At 44.9% G+C, this 20,126-nt stretch overlaps 1 protein-coding gene across 1 annotated transcript in view; it reads left to right on the forward strand.

Moving 5' to 3' along the window:
- Positions 1-8,643: 8,643 nt before the first annotated feature.
- Positions 8,644-20,126, forward strand: part of LOC139050367 (uncharacterized) — a 57,690-nt gene continuing 46,207 nt past the window's right edge. Inside the window, exons 1-2 of the mRNA XM_070526610.1 lie at positions 8,644-8,687; positions 12,813-12,925. Coding sequence (XP_070382711.1) covers positions 8,651-8,687; positions 12,813-12,925 — 150 coding nt within the window. The 5' untranslated portion in view covers positions 8,644-8,650. The remainder of the gene's footprint in view (positions 8,688-12,812; positions 12,926-20,126) is intronic.

Consider the following 20,126-nt stretch of genomic DNA (forward strand, 5'->3'; position numbering starts at 1 on the left):
AGCCTTCTTGTGGTTTGGGTTTTTGACAATGCTGACACGAGTGCGCATACATTACAACATCCTGACACATTACCCACGAGCTTTCTCGCAAAATTGTGTCGTGATAGCCGCCGACTGATAAAGAGTCATGGAATTGCCGTAGGACGAATTTGAGCAACATAAGCGGCAAAACCAGCCTAGCAGTGATGTCTACGCTTTCGCGGACCTTGTATATGTACGGATACAGCTAACCCTCTTGCGTCACCATGTAGTTGTCAGACTGCTGGGCGCCTTTTGTGGCGTCATTCCCTTGCAATGCAATGATCGACTACCTCACGAAAAGGCGTGTTATTCTCCTGAGCTGCCCCAGCGATGTGCAGAGTAAGCCTGGAACACTCTCATCAGTGGCATTCCTGAAGGTTTTACCTGTTGTTGGGTGGAAACTGCAGCTTGCGAGAGCGCATCAGCAACTCATCTTAAGGAGCCCTTATATTCAAACTGACTAGTTGTAGCGGTGCAGCGTAACGCAGCATCGTAAGCGACACGCACCAGGGTTGTCAAAGTGCTAAAGCAAACATGGTTCCCCTTGATAAAAAGCGCGGCACTGATGCGGCAGTATATTTTAGACTTAGCCAATAAAAGACAATCCCCAACCTACACAAATACCGAAAAATGTACCCACTAACATACCGGGGCGCCTGCCCCTGTGGCGGCAACACACGCCCAACACGCTTTTACATCTCGTGGAGGGGCTGGGGCAAACAATAACACTTCAAGACACCTAGCACCTCCATTGAGCGGCGGGAGGTACAGCCAACCGGTGATACCCTGGTGGTGCGAGAAGCGCTCGTTCAGCAAGTATTTCGAGCAGTCAAGGCCAGCAGAGTCCGGGAATGAGGACACCACCCACTCTACCTCAAGAGGAATGATCTCTATGTTTGAAATAATTGTTTTCTCTATCTCTCTTCCCCTTGGAATGTATGAATGGCAAACCGAGTTCAATCTAAAAACATCTCAAGCATCTTTAGCGCAAAAATGAATGACATGCACACAAGCTACGTAGTACTGCAGTGTTTGTCAGTAGCACTAAACGTATGGCTTTAGAAAGCAACCGGTATTAATTCATCGTCGTTTTACTACAGTAGCACCGCGTCTTGACCTAAGCGGTTTGGATATGTTTGTTCGGTAGACGTTTTCATGAGATCTGGTCACTGCAAACATGTATTTCGCGCTATCGCTGCAAGCAATGACCGGCACTCGCCTTGCTGCTTTTTTGCCAACAGCATTTTGGCTCTTTAATTAGAAGCTGATTCAAAGGCTGCGATATTTCCAGCCACTATGGACAAAAACTAGCGGTGAAATGTCAGCATATTATTGATGTACTGGAGACTTGCTACATTCCCGAGAACTGCATACTTTCAGATAGCGCGAAATTATCTGGATTCCTGCCAAGCAGACCATTGTCCGCCAAGAAATGAAGGAAGTCAACCTTCGACGTCGATAGTTGTATACTCCCAATGTGCATATCAGCCCAATGTCGTGGCGGCGCTGTAGTGCATAATTCCATGTAATATTTTTTTTGTCAAACAAACCCTAAGCGACATTGACATCGTGCAACTACAGAAAGAAATAACTTTTGTTTAGCTTCACCTAAAATTAGGTCCATCATTCTCTGGGAAGTGCTGGGAGAATCTAGGACCAAATGGTTGGTGAACAAACTGAATCAGCCATGGTGGTATGTGAATGCAAGCTTGGTTTCGTTGTCTGCATGTACTTGTATTAAAGCAAAGCTCTGTCTCATTGATTTGCCCATGGGCGCTGCAAACGAACTGCAGGAAAGCCAATTTAGGCATCTTCGTAGAACACTACAGTTTACATTCGCAGTACCGCGCCACCGTCGACTGGTCGGCCAGTCAGTGCCTGATAACGGCGCCAAGCAAGGAGCTGTTAAACCAGCGTGTAAACAAAGTTCACTGGTAGCGCAAGTTGCATCTGCTCGGCATGGCATCACCCCTTCCCGGTTAACTGAGCTTCCCTACATATCGGATGCAACAAATGCGCATGAACACGAGCTTGTTCTAGGATCTGGAAAACAAATCAGCACCCCTTTCTTAAAGAAAAATGGTTGAACGCCACGCTACTCAGACGAACTGTATACATCTGCACTGCATTAAGCACGTCACGCACTGCATTCGTGGCCGTCACTACGGGTAGGCCGCGGTAGCAGCGTACGGCAAAATAAGTATCTGCTGTACGTGAACGTAAGCTCGAGCGCGATCGTGTCTGTAAAGCCGACCCAGTGTAATGCTCACGACATGCAGGGCTCGTTCCGTGGTCGTTCGTTTTGGACATTGATTCAGTTTGTATTGGGGAAATCTTCGCGTTCAACTATCTTTCTTCAACAAAAGGGCTCTAATTTTTTGGCAAAAAACCGCGACTGCAGTGCGGTGTACTGAAAACGTAACGTCTCAGGGGCCGTAAATAATTTATCGACTGCATCGAAACGGATAGTAGTCTCTTAGCGTCATGACATTCAACACCATGTAGTCGACACACAGGCCTGCAGATCTATATCATTTTGCGGAAACAACAACTGGGAGTGCGTATAGAGACTCCGACGATTCGAGCGCGACGGCTTCGATTGTTTCATCGAATACTTTGTATGGTCACTCGGGGGTTGCGGGCTGCATCGCCAAGGTCTGGCTAAATAGGTGTGGATGTGGTATACGAGGACGTTCGTTTCTTTCGTTTTCTATTGAAATGGCAGGATTTGTAAGTTTAGCACGCTCCACCAGCATTTATTCAAAACTGTTATCGCTTGTACTACCGCAGTTGGCGGTTTCCTGCATAGCAGTGGAACTTGCTTTGAGTGCATGTCTAGTGCTAGTGGAGTTGAGTCTCCTATGAACAGAAGCCATGTCGAGCAATCGGAAAACATATGAACGCCTTTTGCTAAATCCAGAATTATATCACAGCCTCCAATTAAAGCTCTACCCAATATCATCACCGACAAGCTTTCGAAGCGTAAGACACGTTGTCATCTCGCTCGGGAATGGAATGCCAGGCGAAGTCATATTGCCACTACGCTTTCACTAGTTGAACACTCGTTTGTGCACATGCGCACAGTGGCTGCACACTGTGATGCAAATAGGTGAACACTTGGCTATGTGTCTAATTGTGCTGTGACTAATTTCTATCACTTTCACATTTCCCTTTGGTTCTCTAGTTCCTCTTAAATTTTCGTATCTGCGCAAACGACAATTCTCAACATCACTGCCACAAATCGAAGCAAATGCTCCTACTGTAAAAAAAAAGAAATGTTTTGTCTCTGATTAGCCCGACTGTAGGGAGTTGAATTATGTTCTACAACCATCACCGACAACAATTAAGGCAGACAAAGTAGTGTCATCTCCCGTCTTCTGGTTTTACAGCGAAGATGTATAAGCCTGGCTGATTCGTCCGTCCATCCATCCGTATGTCTGGTACCTTTAACGGCAGTGCTCTCCGTCGCAGCGGAGCGCGCGCGTAGCAGTTTTTCTGCCGCACCGAAATTAGTATGCCTTGCCTCATACGTATCACTGAGGAGCAGGCAGCTTTCGATCAGACACGCCTCGAGCAGAACTGGGGAAACCGGTGATAAAGCTCGTCTACGCCTGGCTGATGGTGCAGACCAGGCGCAAGAACGAGCTTGCGCAGCCGAGCGTAACCAGCAACTGCGTTCAGAGGATCTGGCAGCCTACCAAACCGTCCTTAATGGAGCCTTCTGAATAACTAAAAAATTAAATTAAGGAATTTTACGTGCCAAAACCATTTTCTTATTAGGAAGCACGCCGTAGTGGAGGACTCCGGAAATTTCGACCACCTGGGGCTCTTTAATCTGCACCTAAATCTAAATACCACGGGTGTTCTCGCATTTCGCCCCTATTGAAATGCGTCCGACGGGGCCGGGATTCAATTCCGCGACCTTGTGCTCAGTAGCCTATACGATAGCCACTGAGCAACCACGGCGGGTCGGGATTAACCTAGTGATTAACGCCTGGACCGTACGTTTCGGCTTCGCTGATGGAGCATCTGTGCTGAGTGCTGGGGCAATGCAGTTTTACAATGTCGATCGCTGTTGCAAAGCTAGGCACATGATCTATGAACCACGAAAGTAAGGAGTGTGTTTATAAAGTGAGATTATTCGTGTACTCATATGTGTTTAATCTTAAAAGTGCCCGTAGAAGCGAGAGTAGCAGAGAAATGGTTTAACAGCTCAATTACAACGTACACACTGCATGGTTTAACTTCACGAAACACAAAAGAACTGCTAAGATACTGCTAAGATACTGCTAAGTGAACCGCATCTCCCCGAAGAAGACAACCTGGACGTCGCCGCCTACATCGAGGGCTCATGAAGAAGTACTACCGCTCACCAAGCTTCGCTTCTAACCAGAATGTTGGAAGGATCTTACAAACTATTCCGAAAGTATCTGCATTGCATCACGAGGTTAACGGATGCATCACACCACTACGTAGAACCGCCGAGATTGCACACGTCAGCAAGTTGCGCTGGTATTACTGCCCAATTCAAGTGACTGTTTCTCTGGGGAGAGATGGGAAATCTGTGACGTTCCGCGCTCATTCAGCAGGTTGGCCGTGAATGACAGACAGGAAGTTCGCGCGACCAAAAAATAACACCCGTGGAAATGATGGCATTTTCATCACAACTCTTACTCTCTGCATATATATATATATATATATATATATATATATATATATATATATATATATATATATATATATATATATATATATATATATGTATGTGTGTGTGTGTCTGTGTGTGTGTGTGTGTGTGTGTGTGTGAATGAGAAGAAAGGAGTAAACGAGGGGCCCAATTTTGTTTAACCTACAAAAAACAACAGACACCAAGGCCAACACAGCGGAAGCTACTTGCATTTATTAATTCAATAAAGAAATAATTAATTAATTGAAATGAATGTGCATGAAATACCAACTTGCCGCAGGTGGGGAACGATCCCTCGACTTGGCATTATGCGTGCGGGGCTCTAACCAATTCAGCTACCGGGGCGCGTTTTCCCATTTACTTTCTTGGGTATGTTTGTTTTACTGCTACAACTAACCTTGGGAGTGTTAGCCAGCGCCATAATTTACAAACCTTGGCGGCGCATGCGAAACATCCTTTCCGCCGCAGGCGTCTCGAGTGCGTGATCTCTTTAGGTGAAGGAACTTGGTTAATGAAGCGACACGTGCTACCTGAAGGCATGAATGCTGCCGCATCAGTAACCCTCGTTATGTAATGAACGATAACAAGGGAGGTTAACCGAGGGCCCCAATATTTATTATTCATATCGTAAGAAGCGCATAAACCAAACCGGATGTCTCAGCCCTCTCTGAAACTTCGTTTTCATTATTTTCACTTCCTTTCTGGCTCGAAGTGGAGGCTAACTGTTTGTCCTGCTCCCTTTGCGAAACAGCCGTGCAGAGTGGCGTGGTATACGTGCGTCTGCATGGCAGCAAAGCCTACTTCATGTACGAAGCGGTCGGTTGTGAACAATTCCCATTTGGTGCTCTCATTTACGAGGATGACTCCAATTAGATTTGTCTTTTTGTCTCACAGACATTGCCAATTGACACATTGGTCGGAGAGAAGACTGGCATGGAAGGGTGGCTACTTTTGCAGGCACTTGCTACGAGCCCTTTCTTGTCTTTGACCTGAACGGCGCCTACGCTGGCGGATTGCTGTAGCAGCTTCTGCTTTCGTTGAAAGTCCTTGAATCATCTTCATACGGATGGTAACTGTATTTCTAATTTTCGGGCAAAACTTTTATTTTGTCTCATTGTTTCCGGAGCAATCTGAACACTCCACGGCGGCCTCGCGGCTCTCTTGTTCACGGGAATGATTGCGTCGTTTGCACATTACGTAACTCTCACAGATTCATCTTTCATGACCAAGTTTCATATTTATGTGGCATTGCACTAGTGGTGGCACGTAAAAAAGTATGGAGCGCCTCGCATAGCTGTTTTTTCAGATGCAAAGGCACGCTTACTGACAAAACGGCTTGTTTCATGCATCGGTATTGTCGAAAGTGATGAATCTTACCAAATGGAACTCACGAGTAGAGATGTTTACTGCAATCACCCTCCGTAATTTGCTGTTGAACTTAAGGAATGACACCAGTTGTAGATCATTCTTTTTACATCAAGGAAAAAAATGTTATTAAGTTGCCAGATAACTCTCAAGGTACTTTTTCTTATGTATATATAGAAGTCTGCATATATATTATATCTTGTCTCCGTTTATTATCTCTTCCACTTGACGGAGGATCAGGTGTCCAGGTAACAGCAACAAGGTTAGTCTGTTTAGAGCGTCAATACATCCAGTTCTAAGTGGTACGAAGGCCATCGTATAGGGCAACATGCCTGTGGTCATCTCTGAAATACGCTGCTGACTCCTTCTTTTTCTACAAGTGGTTTCTTCATGTCAGGACAATGACACTGAGAATGGCTACATGCTTGGAAAGCTATAAGCGACGCGGCGCTGCAACCGATGCGATCGACTAGCCCTGCAAAGCAACCACACGGTCGTCCAGGGTTCACATGCTGGGGCGGGCTCCAGTCAGCCACAATGAAGGAGATATTCTCCCGTTTCGCGTGCCTCCAGCATGAAAGACTAACACTAAACAAACCAACAATTACGAAACATAAATGAATAGCCTCTGTTGTAAGGTAACATTCTTTCTCGCCCAAGCGGTCGAGCTTCTCAAGGTGTTTGAAATGTCGTTACATTTTTTTCTGCTCTCGCGTCTCGATGTCAAGGATTCAATTGCTGTTTTTCACTTGGTTGTGTATATCAGCAGAAAGAAATTACGCAGATCGGGTAAACCATCATTGCGTAATGTGAGAAGCGAACCTTTCATGAAGCGCTTATATTATTGCCGTGCCGCCGATGATATTCAGGGCAGCGTTTCAAAGCACAGCTGGTACCTTGCCTGCCAATGAATACGGCAAACGCGTGCGAACCCCCTCCTACCTGAACGTTTTGACTATGCGATGTACCGTCTTCGGGATCGGATTTCTTTGCTATGAGGATGTATCCAGGGCCGGCGTGCTCTTTATAACGGGCCGCCCTTGGAGGCAGTGCCAGGGTAAACTCTAACCCTGGAAAAATAGGCGTGGCACTCCTGAATGTGAAAAATAGGCTGTCCTGCATGTGACCCATTGGGCAAGTGAGCAGCAATCACCCGTGGTCAGAAAATTCCGGCAGGGCTCGCAAGGAAAGCTGAGCTATAATAATTAAAGAAGGAAATCATCGCATTTACTTGCTTCTCAGGGGCCCTTCGAGCTTGTCAGGGAACATCATAAAGAAAAATTAAATCATTTGTTCTGAGAAACCTTAAATGATGTTCGTCTAATGGTATTCGCAATGTGCGCTGCGATCTGAGCTCTTCATTTATTGAGGAACGGTTTGGAGCACAATATAAGAAGCCTTAATTCCTCAGAAATCTAATGGCTCCACAGTGTATAAGGCAATAACTCAGTTTGTTCAGGCGCATCCGGCTTCGGGAGCTAAATGTGAGGTGCTCGAAAATTGCACTGAACGGGAGCCTTTGCATACAGAGAATGCATTCTGCTCACGCAGCACCATGAGCATTAAGATCATTGATGCTTTTTTCTCTGCAGCAGGTCAAGCAATCACTGATCATGAAGGTGCGCGTTTACTTTTTAAATGCGGAATAGTGGCGGAGTGCTGAGTCACATCATCGCTCTGCGCTGTGAAATAAAATGGGTGTGAATGGAAGCCTGGAACTACAGGTGCTGCGTTGCGCGCTAGAAGGGAAAGTTAGGCAGCACGGGTATGTTGTATTCTATCAGCGGTTCTTACTCTTTTGAATCATGTGCTTGTGTATCACGTAGATGTATTTTTCTTATGCCCTTCCTACAAACTTGGTCACTGTGTTTAATAGTAGGCCGCAAGAAATAAGTGTTGCTAGGCGTTTCAATGCAGAACTATAATGAAATGGCTCTGACAAACTTGTCCTATGTGAGATTCTTTTACTGCGTGAGGACTCTAGGAACGCCGTGCAATGCACCACATTCCTAAATAACTAAGCAGGGCGCAGAAAAGTTTGTGCTAGACAAAGAAAAGTCCCTGCGTATTGTAGTTTTTTCTGGTACAGAGAAGTTATCGGTAAGAACATGGACCATGACATTTCATTACAAAGGATATTCTGTGTGTACTGCAGAATTTATTTGGCCTGTCCAAAACAAGAAGTTCAGGGCAAGTCACGTCACTTTCGCAATAAATAGCCAGAAATATTAAATAGTCAATTTCTAGAAACTTGCCATCAATTTAACTTTCACAGAAGCTCTCTGACACTGTATGAGGTAAAGCGCTTTATCTTACGGCATGCTTCAGTGAACAAGAGAGCCGGCACGGGTATCATATTACCCATATACGAGATAACACTTGTGACCAGTATTTACAAAGGGAAATACTTATATACGTTCAAATGTTTATATGATATAAAGCCATTGTTTTATTTATGTTAAAGCAGACTTACATACTTTGCTTTGTCACGCAGATTTCTGCAGTTGCTGAAACATGCAAGATTTATACGTCGGCTTCCGATATATGGCACTCGCCTTTGCTACTATACACGTGATTATGGATTGTGGATCTACATGCCGCACTCAGCTCCCACGTAAGGATGTTTATTTCTCGATGCAACGAAACTGGGCCCTACAGAAGCGAAACAGAAGCGTCTACTACCCAATGCGGACAGAGCTAATATTGTGTTAGCACTAACATGGACACTGAAGCCAGTTGCTGTCTTGGCTACCGCTGTCGACATCGTCCTGAGATTCCGTATACAGATGTGCAACATGGTACTATGGCGCCCTATGCCCCGAATGCTGTAGCTGAGAGAGATAACGCGCGAGTGTGAGCTAAGAAGTATGGTGGCTAGCTGCGTGCTGTCTTGCCTGTTGCTCGCTACGATCTCTCTATTTCCCCTGTCTCTCAATGTTGGGGGTGAGGTAGGTCTGCGTGCGGTAACGTTATGAAGAGCTCGCTAGGCAGCGAGCGAGGAAGAAAGCCGGCCGAGTGCGTCCCCTGTTCTACGGCCTTTACAGCGCATGGCGTGGTCGACCATGGCTACGCGAGCCCTATCTTGTAGGTAATCGGCGGCGGAAGCAAAAACTAGAGGAGTCTAGAAGGTTTCTGGCTCCGGGCGTGCTGAGTGCTTTAGCCATCTGTTGGAGGTGACGTAATCTACTTCTAGAAACACGTAGCGTCGCTGAATATACATGAAGTCGGCGTAGTGATAACGAGTGTCCGCGGTCATAAAGTGAGATCTGTTCTCGCCTGCCCGTGGTCGCGTGACACTGCCATTGGTAATGTAATGAGCAAATGTTCACTACGGCCCATATACCTACTATCTTCGTGCTCTTGTCCAATACTTTTTTCAGTTCTATCGATGCTTCACCTTTTGGGTGACACTGCTACTTTTTTGTTAGAAATGCAGCAATAGTACTATAATGATAGAATGCTTCCGGCAAGTTATTAGCTTTATATTAAAAAAATGATGCATTATAAGGTGTATATTAGGTACCGTTAGTTGTTGCATTACGTAGGGCTGCAGAAAACGGGGCCCTTAACTAGAGAGCGAGAGAGAGAGGGAAATGGATGCGAGAAACCAGGAAAATGAACTAGCAATTGTGTAGTGGTAGTTTAGGTGGCTGTACATATACGCCGACGCATAATGCATGTGCTGTCTCGAGCTGCAAAACGCCCACATGCACGGAGATTGCGATCTCATATCACGCTGCCACAAGCTTCTTCAGCAGTGCTCGCAGCGGGAAGAGAGCGGCTGTCCTTTAGGAGCACTCTGTCACCACACTACCTTAACATTCAGACGCCCGAAAGCTCTAGCCCGACAGCGCGAGCGTATGAAAGAGAGCACGAAAGTTTGCGTTCGGCGACGAAATTCGCCCCCAACTGAGTTGAGTGAATGCATGGGTCTTTTGCAACCGTTGAGTAACTTCGAACACCACCAAAATGGGCGATATGGACCAGGAAAGCCATTTCAATTAAAAATGGCTACCTGACAAGAAGATGGAGTTAACGAAGCTTCCCCTAGCGAAAGCGTCGATGCTAATTACGTAATAAAAATTACCGATGTCATTGCGTATGCTCGAGGGTCAAATTCCGCATCGCATTCGAAAACTACGCTATTGACACTTTTGAGCTCGCTGCATTTTTCTTTCTTGTTTCCTTTGTATTTCTTTATTTTTCTGGATATCAACATTGATGTGCAAAACTCGAAATGCATTGTGAAGTGGACGTGCGGCCACGAGCCGTGCGGGAGTGAGAGCAGCCCTCTCAGACATCTTTTCACGGAATGGACGCTAAAGAGTGACTGTCTTGATGGCTGACTAAAAGAAAAAAAAAACACAAGCGGCTGTCACACCGCGACAGTTACTAAAATACCTTTAACGCGTAACCGTTTGTATTTAGGAAAACCTGTACGTCACGCGAAAAGTGTAAAGCCTACAGAAAAATTCGTTTTTGCGATGCTGTTTAGTCGCTATAATGTTGTAAATGTAGATGACTGGTAGGTTTATAAGCGATAAGGAAAAATTCCAAGCGAAGTAAAAATGAAATTGACCGCACAACTAGCCGGATGCTAATATTTATGCATAACCATAGGGATACAAAAGGCTTCATACAAAATGCATAAGGAACTTTAAGCAGGAGTGAGCAAACTGAAATTTGGGATGGTCCAGACGAGATTTGGAGAAGGGCCAACAGGAAACCTGAGCGTTGGCCAACTTGGGATTGAGGGGAGGGGAAACTTGAAATTTGTGGGTGAGCCAAGCTTAAACTTGTGGGTGGGCCAACTGAAATTTGGGGCTGAGCCAAGACGACATTTGTGATGGGCCAAATTGATGTGTTAGAGTAGGCCAATTTGAAATTTCGGAGTGTGCTCACTGAAATTTGGGGGCATGGTTACGCGTACTTGCGGAACCTTGTGGAGTTTCTGTATACTTTCTTTTTAGTTCGCTTCAGTCATGCTCCTTAATTTTGCCATGAGTCAGCATGTACTGCTCTAGAACACATCAGCGCGTTGCTGCCACCTACTTATAGCCGTAGCGAACACGCATATGAACGGCCTGCCACTTTTTCACCGTTGACAAATCAGCCACTGTATAAAGTCAGTTGTGTGAAGCCCGTTTGGACAGCGCTGCTGCGTCGCACGCTATGCGCGCTGGCACGCGCTCACTTCGCATCCTTGTTGGCCTTCTGGGTAATAAATTTGAAACGAAAGTATAATGACCAGGAAATTTTAGGCGAGCTCAAAAACTTTGGAATGTGTTGTTTTCCGGCGCGAAGCAAACTTTCGCTTTGGGCGTTGTGCAGCTATAAAATATCTAATAATTTAGGCAGGTGATTATAAATAATCAGCTGGTAAATGATCGCGGAAAGGCTATCCAACCTGCATGACGTGACTGTTAACGAGACAGAGCTACCACAGACCCAGGTTAGTAGGATAGTGTCAAATGTAAAACTTGTCCAATTTCTTGGCAATTACATTATAAAAGAAAGGTCACCAAATTCTTTCACTTACAGAAGGATAGAAAGATTATATGGGCCATTCACCATTATACGAGTTTTTTAGAGATTTTCATATTGCGTCATGATAGAAAACATTATGAAGATGCAAGTAATGTTTCGAGAATTATATCTATGTATTGCAGTTGAAGCTTGTTGTATTTTATTAAGTCTTCATTGATAACTATTGACATGATGACATCTGTTGTGCAAAGAAGTTTCACCCGAGAACGAACCAATAAGTGAAAAAGCAGAGCAACTCACCACTGGGCGATTTTCGAGTGCGTAGCATTCTTTGAAATCATTCCTTAAGAAGTCTAAAAAGTTTGCGCTTGAAAACATGACTGCCGCGTTTTAAGAAATAAGCAACTGCAAACTGTACCACTAACACACTTAGTTTTGCTACCAATATTCTGTTTGGCAAATGAAAGAAATGTTGAGGTAATGCTTTTTTCTCGCATAATCTGTCTGCAAACACACTCGCCTTAGTTCCAACTCTTCAGAAACTTCTCCCTGTTTTTCCAGATGGTATTCTCTAATTGCTTGCGTTGTCCCTGCAGTCCATGCCCACGTAAGCTCGAGCCAGCATCCTAACTTCACATTGCTAAGGCCAAATGAAAACGCACTCGCTTGCCCGTTAAAATTCAATTCCTAAAGTTGTTTTACACCACTCGTCGATGCATGTGCTTACGGCGTATTGGTGTAAACGTCGGCTTCTGTACTAGATGTAGCGTCATCGAATTCTAAAGTCGGACAGTTTGAATGTCGTATATTTAATTATTAAAAGGTCAATGGTACAAAGCTACGAAGCCATTTGATACAAGGAGGACAATGTTTACGTAAATATGTGTATTTGAGCAACACTCTTACGCTAGCTGACAAAATATCGCTCTGGCGGTTGGTGCGCCCACAAGCCAGGTGGCGATGGGCTTAGAAGAATTTGTGCCTTCACATAAATTCACGTATTTAGGACTTGACGGTGATACCGCAATTTCGCGACACGCAACGGAAGGGCGAACTGAGCTGAGCACAAAAGTACCCCGGGCACTCAGCCAAAGGTTGCTACGCATTAAAAAGAAGTTCGAGTACCCGTCCCCCGAGGAATGTTGACGTTATTGAAATTTTGCCAATGAAAAGCTGTAACAACATAAATTATTTGGAAATTGTTCTTCTGCCTTCGTCAATAAAGTATTTTAGCCGTCTGTTTTACTTTCAGCTGTTGGACCACGCCTACTCCGTGCAAAAGCCTTATTCGGTGACATAATGCGCACGTGCAAAAAAGAAGTGCTTGCATATGCGAAATATATTCCACCCCAGAAGCTACGTCACGTACGTAAAACTTACTTACTCAATCTAGCATTTTTGTAATACAGTTTACTGGGTAAGACTAACGACGCAGTGCAAAAATTTGTCTGACACGCAGTTAAAATGTCACCGTGTAAAATTTACGGGTTATATATACATATATATATATATATATATATATATATATATATAATCTGGAACATATCACCAACATTTTTACAAGTACCAAATTTCTAAATATAAAGTAATCTTAGAAAGCTGACGATATTTACTCTCATTTTACTGTCCACATGGGCATGCTCCTGTGCTCCTCATGATCTGTAATTTTGCGTACATGGAATAGCTGCTACAAAGCAGTCATTCCAATTTACCAGTGTACCTAGGCTGTACAGTAAATGACCTCAGTAAAATCTTGAAATCAGCTGTCACGCTAACAATGTTGCTTTCAGCACTGCGTACGTTGTAGTCGCACTTTACAATGACAACAATTTCGTGTACGGAAGGCATCCTGAAACTTGCATTTCTCTGATGTGCTGCGACTTGGTCTGGATTAAAATTGGCAAAGAACATATAAATATATCGCGATATAGGGTCATCGTAGCGGCGGGTATGGCCTCCTTCAAAACTTGAACAGCACTTTTGTTCAGAATCACTTCATATATTTAGGTACCACAAAACTAAACGGAAACCTAACGAAACACTACACGGTACAAAGTACAATAAGCCTGAATGACGGTCTAGAAGCCCGTGCTTTCGCCATGTGCGCTCGTCAGAATATGCATTTGCTCAGGCAGGGAATTGGGTGGTGCGGTCGCGACCTCGCTGCTTGCCCGCAAAAGCTGCCTTTCTTGTTTTATGGTAATCCAGAGCTGGTCCGCCGGGGTGTAACACGAGCCCAATCACCTCGAAAGCCTGACCTTCATCGTTCGCCAAACATCTTCAATTATGTCTAAATCAGGGCTGTGGCTGGGCAAGTGAAGCTGCATGACAACTTGGTCATCTAGAATGTTATGGGCAGCTTGTTCAGTGTGGATGGCGGCGCGGTCGTCCTGAAAGCAGAAGAATCCCTCCGCGAAGGGCCAATACAGCACGTAAGGCATGAGCATTTGCTCTAATGTTTCCACGTAGGCGTCAGCTGTCATACGGCTTGGAATTCTGCGGATTGGCCCCAGGCCTTGGTAGCTGACCGAACCCCACACGTTTACGGCTGTGCATCCGTTTGTGTGCACGTCCCAGAAGAACCGTTCGTCGTACCTAAAAAAAGTGCGGCGTGTAGTCCGTACGTGTGCGTGTAAAATGGGGGATAAAAATGCTTTCCGGTAGTGTTCAGGACGCCAAACTCTCTGGCGTTGGTCCCACCCACTAGAAAAAGTTGATTCGTCAGACAGCACGACGTGTCTCCAATCTTCCGGTGTCCAGTCCTCGTGCCCATGTGCGAACTGAAGTCGCGTCGCTGGTGGCGATGGGACGCCTCAAGCACTGGCTTCCTCATGGCGACCCGGCTTTGAATGCCTCGTTCATGAAGTCGTCTGCACATGCGGTCAGCAGTGACGTGCCGAGCAAGCTCATCGCATATTTCACAGGCTGTGAGGAAGGGGTCGTCGACCGAAGCAGCGGTATTGAGAAGATCTTCTCTGCTTGTTGCCCGCTCATGAACTGCACCTGCAGCATCATCTATCCGGTCCTCATCTCTGAATACCTGGATAATTCTGTTTACGGTGGAAACGAGCCGCCCTACAGCAGCAGCTATTTTTCGTTGGGGCATTTTGCGAGCTATGTAAGCGTTAGCAAGCGCTCTTCTTTCGGTACTCTTCGAGACATCTTTAGCAGATGATTCTTAGATGCATGCTTTATATCGCCTCCGATCTAACGCCGTTCCAAACTATCGTATATTGCATTGGCTGTGGCCGCGCACATATTGGCATAACCGCTATTATGCTGTTTCATCTTGCTAGCTGCCTGAAAACGCCCTACTTCGCGCTTTCTTATCGCTTCATGCTATCGTATTATCAATCGCTAGGCTGTTTGACAGAAGTTACCCCGAGATGTCACCCGCGATTTGTGCCCGTGATGAATTTCTTATACGAGCAATGCAATTTCACTGTAATATTTCGTCTTTGTAATAATCTGCGCGCATAATGGCGTACCATGCACGTCAGAGGCACGCTGTCACGATGCCGTCAAGAGTGCCCGGAGTTGAGTCTGTGGTCAAAGTCTACATTGACCGCAGAATATCCCGATGTGTAATCTACTCTAGGCAAACCGGTGTTCTCCATCGGCTGTATCTTTAGACTCGTTGCATCTATGCCTAGATTCTTCCTAGTTGAAATAATAAAGCCGCCACAGTCTCTTTATGGTTATGGTACTCACCTGCTGGCCCGGAAGACGAGGGTTCGATTACGGCCACGGCGGTCGCATTTGGATGGAGGCAAAATGCTAGATCCCCGTGTTCTGTACGATGTAACTGCACGTTAAAGAAGCACACGTTGTCGAAGTTGTCAGGACTCATTTACTGCTGCATCTGCAGCCTGAGTCACATTGGGACATTAAATCCCATAAAACTAAGCAAAGTTCGCCTAAAGGGTCAGTTTCTTATCCGACAAGATGACACCTAGCGCTTTTCGCCAATCACTAGAAATTAAAAGCTTAGTTTGAATCACATCCACGCGTCTTTCTTGCTCAGGACACGCGCAGCTCTTACGCCCCGACCCTGGATCTCAAGGGCAGCGTGGACTAATCCGGAAGCGAGACAGTAAACCGCCAGAGCACTCCCATACGCAGTGTCCGAGAATATAAGCAATGAAGAATATGAACAATCATGCCATGGATTTGCAGATTTATTTATTGTCCAATCTTCACAAACGCCACAAGTCTGCATTTGCTCTCCTTTTAAAATTTATAATTTCCTTAAAGCACCAGCTTTGAGACCGAACTCGAAAGGCACGTGAGCTGTCGTCCGCCATTTCGCTTCGCCGCGGTAAGCAAACCGCAACGTGCTTTCTGGATCCACGTGAGACCACAACCGCGCGCGAAACATGGCGAAACAGACATGTCAAGAGAGCGTACTCTCCCCGCAGGTCAGGCACAAGCGAAAGACAAGACGAGCAGTGAAATCGAGCGGTGCTCCAGCTATTGTCAGCCGCAGAAAACATTCCGAGATAACAGAGCACAACACTTCGCGGCACTGGCGTCACTCTAAGCCTATCCAGGCGAGGCTCCGGAGCGTTCCTGTTAAGCGTGCTGGCGGCTATACATGCCAAATACACATGATTACGTATGATTATATCCTGTTTTTGCACTGTGTCCAGCACTGGTCAATCGTGTAAAACTGTAGCCAGCTATCCGCTGGGAGGACAATTGTTCGACGACTGCATTAATTTCAGTATGACAAATTCAGCAAGAGCTATTCAGCAACACAACAGCAGCAGCAGTGGGAAAATCGAAGGAAAAAAAACAACATAGGAGAGCTTCTCGCTAAAGTTAGCTTCACTGGGGCAAGTAATCCTTTACAAGGCAGGTAGCATGATGACAGGCATAAATCTAGGTATCTTTCAAAATACAAACAACGCATGTACTGACCCCTCCGCATAAAGTTTCGCACTGTGTTTAGGCATACACTGAAATAAGAGAAAGTGTTTTCTACGAAATCAAGCTTAAAACAAATAAAATGAAACAAAAAATACAAAGGAACTATAAACCAAAAACATTTCAAGCAAATATTACAACTGTAAAAGTATTATCTTGAAACACCACATACACAACAATAATGTTACTCTAAGTTTAGAAAGCCCGAGCCTAGGTCTTTCAACATGACATTGATGAAGTGGTTCTACTGATTAAGTATAGAGGAATACTGGATGATAATTATTATTTTGAAACTGAAAAATTCAGATAGTTGTGCTTTCACAGAAGGTACAGAAGGTACAGAAGCTGCAAGCCTTATTTAGAAAGCGCATATTTAAATAAGGCCAGTTTTATTGTGTGTTACATAACAAAACTGTTCATGATAATTCCGGTTATGTACGGAAGCAAGATTGGTCGCTACAAAACAGGCTGAGTGCTTCGGCGTTGTACTCTAAAAAAATGACACAAGCTAAAACAAATGTGAACGAGCTGGCGCAATAAGATTTCTCGGCCACTAGACCGGCAGATTATTTGTACATTCACAAGATGTACAAAACTTATTACGATCGCATGCAGAGCATCCGGCAAATTTCCACCAGTGCCCCCTCCACTGCTCTCACCAAGTGAGGAGGGAAGCGTTGTAGATTTGTGAACATGTGCCAGTTTTGTGACATTGCAACGCTTGAAGTACCTTTCAAGTGAAGAGTTGCAAGTAGAAGTGTATAAACTGTCTATGGCAGCCCACGAGTACTGCTGTCGCATGATTTTTTGGAACCTCTGGAATTTCTGGTACTTCAAGAAATGCTGTTTCTAGAGACTTCTGAGGCACACCGCAGCAGACCGCAGTCAGAAGCATCACAAGCTTCTGTAGGCAGCCGTGACCTAGGAAAATTGGCCAGCGTTGCTTTTGAAGTAATATCAAGAGCAGGAAACCGGAAAAAGGGAAATGAGAGTCTACCAATACTGAACTAATCAAACAACTTTTCGATAGCAATAAAAATATGCAGTTCGCAGGAAGACACGAACATTTTTCCGTCTCTAATGAAACATGTGACACAAGTAAGTGAGGACAACCGTTTCGATTATAAAATAAGTTTATACAAGAGGTGAAGGAATATAAAGAGTAGTGCTTTTAATGTTTGCTTTTTATAGAGTAGATACAAGAAAAGGATTGAGGGAGTTAAATGCTTAAGGATGAAATGTAAAATGTGGGCTTCCCACTGATCCAATAAAAATCGACGGCCTACGAATTCTGCTTGAGTTACTCTACCAATTCCGCTACAGCGATGGCTGTTCTCTGCCAACTTTCTTGAGTATACACGTCCATGTCGTGCATATGCCACCTGGTAATCGTAGCTGGCACTGTTCGTGTAATAACACTGCCAGAGCCAGATATAGCAGACAAAGGCACCTTAGAAAGTTGATAGAGGAATAGCCCCTAATCTTGCTCAATTGGTTTTGGATTAGACTCCCGCCGGCGGCAAGTTTTGTTTTCGTCCAATATCATTTTCGTTCTCCCTGTAAAGTGGATAACCGAAATCAAACCACCGTCATATTTCCCCTATGCTTTAATGCACTTCAATGTCTGTTGGTTGCATATTGAATCCCTTTAGTTCCTTTACTTTTCGTTCATCTTCAATAACATTGTACTTTTATTTTCGGGCATTATTATGTAATAATTACCTTAAATTCGTATATGTTTGCCTAGTTGTTTGGTTATTGCTGCTGTAGAGACGTTTAATCACGTTTTGGTATCACACTTATGAACCCAGAAACAAACACAATACTGACGTCTGACTAAAGGTTTCTTGTCGCTAGAGATCTGTTGACCTCTTGCCTGTTGCCTTACTCTTTGGACTTGTCCTGCTGCTATAAACCATTCGTTTGAGCGCAGCGCCTGTGCATGCCTTAGTTTATGCATGCTTCTACGGGTTGCTGTACATGTCAATATAAAAGCCTGCACTATGTTTAGGGACCTCTCCCCATTTTGAATTAGAAATTTCGGTTATACGTTGCAAGCTCTAAAATATTGTCGTCGGAGCATTCTACCACCCCAAGCAGTTTTCCTATTAATTTAGTATTAGAGGACGCAGGATAAATTGAAACGTCGTTCAGCCATGTAGCCAGGCTCCAAGCCCCACTGTCAACATAGACAATCTCGCCATCTCTCGCGACTGGCGTCCACATGCCACATGCATTCTTTGCCTCCTCCTATATTGAAGCTGAACACGCTTGCATGACGAACCCCGCGTCCTTGTTCTTAATATTTTTCTTCATGTTGTTATTGCATGTTCCACTGTTAGTGGTGAATGTTTTGCGCTAGATGTTTCGCAAAGGTCTTGACCATAATCAGTCCCATTGAAGGCAAAGCGTGAGTGATTTGCGCGTGTAACCCTGCTTCGCTGGGAGGAATCAGTGCTCTCAAGAATAGCCATGAACAGCATGCGAGCCTTCAAAAATTACTAAGCCTAAAAAATGTGATCAATTTCTGTTAATGTCGTGCCGTGCAGTAGTTTCATGCTGTGCAGAAGCGACTGTCATAATGTGACTTAAGCACCACGCTTAAGTCACATTATTCTTTGCTGAAACTCGGCGTCAGGGTCCTTCAACGAATAGCGTGTACCAGTTTGTTAGTATGCAATTTTGATGTCTACTGTAGTTTATACGTTGTTTGAATTTCCTTGCTACAGTTTATCTTATTTATGCTCTATTTGTGCATCCCTTGTTCGTATTTGGCCAGACGAAATTTATTGTTTATGTTTCCTCGGCTAAAGAAATACTGTTTTCAACAAGTACTGAAGCAATGTTTTGGCTCTAAAGCAGCAACAGGTGAAGGAAATGTATGAACGCTGCTCTTGGTGCACTATTAAAAACAGTAAACGTACAGATGCCTTGCATTGCTGCTTGCACTAAGCACGCTAGCGAAGTAGCCCAAGGACATGGAGCTTCTTCACAGCTGCTTCCTTCGACACACCAGTTTGGTGCCACTTCCCAGAATTTGCGCCAGCACTGCTATAGATGTATACTATTTCAACATTCCTGTCATCTGCAGCCCTACCATCTGCACATTTTCCTGCACGTATGGTACGAAGTGGAAAGTAGGCCTGCTGCGAACCGTCGCTTGGCATGCATTACCGCCAGTGCACCGGCACAACATTCCCGAAACGGTACCGCCTGATTGTGTAATGATGCTGGTCTGCATTGAGGAAGTACAGGAAGTTGTGCGAGAGGCCCGCTGCTTTCATGATAAAGTCAACGTTCTCAGGCTGCAGAGCGATGGTTCACAGTAGTATGCGCCACAGGGCTACTGTAAACCCGAAAAAAAATTCTCCGCACACCTCCAGGAAAAAAATTGAAAATATATACCATTTTATTCGGGCTGATGTAGTATGCGGTCTACCTTAGCACATACTGAAGAGACAGTTTTTCGTTTCGGCAAAGCTATTCCGACAATCATGTGTCGAGCAGGACCACGACGAACAGGTGGCATACGAGGTGTCTTCGACTGCTGCTGGTGTGTATTGCCGTTAGTTGGTATGTTCAGGAACGTTACGCTGAATGCATCCACCATTTCACAGGTCTTGTGAGTAAATCGATGTAA

The sequence above is a fragment of the Dermacentor albipictus genome, chromosome 10 (assembly GCF_038994185.2).
Source record: "Dermacentor albipictus isolate Rhodes 1998 colony chromosome 10, USDA_Dalb.pri_finalv2, whole genome shotgun sequence".
NCBI lineage: Eukaryota > Metazoa > Arthropoda > Arachnida > Ixodida > Ixodidae > Dermacentor > Dermacentor albipictus.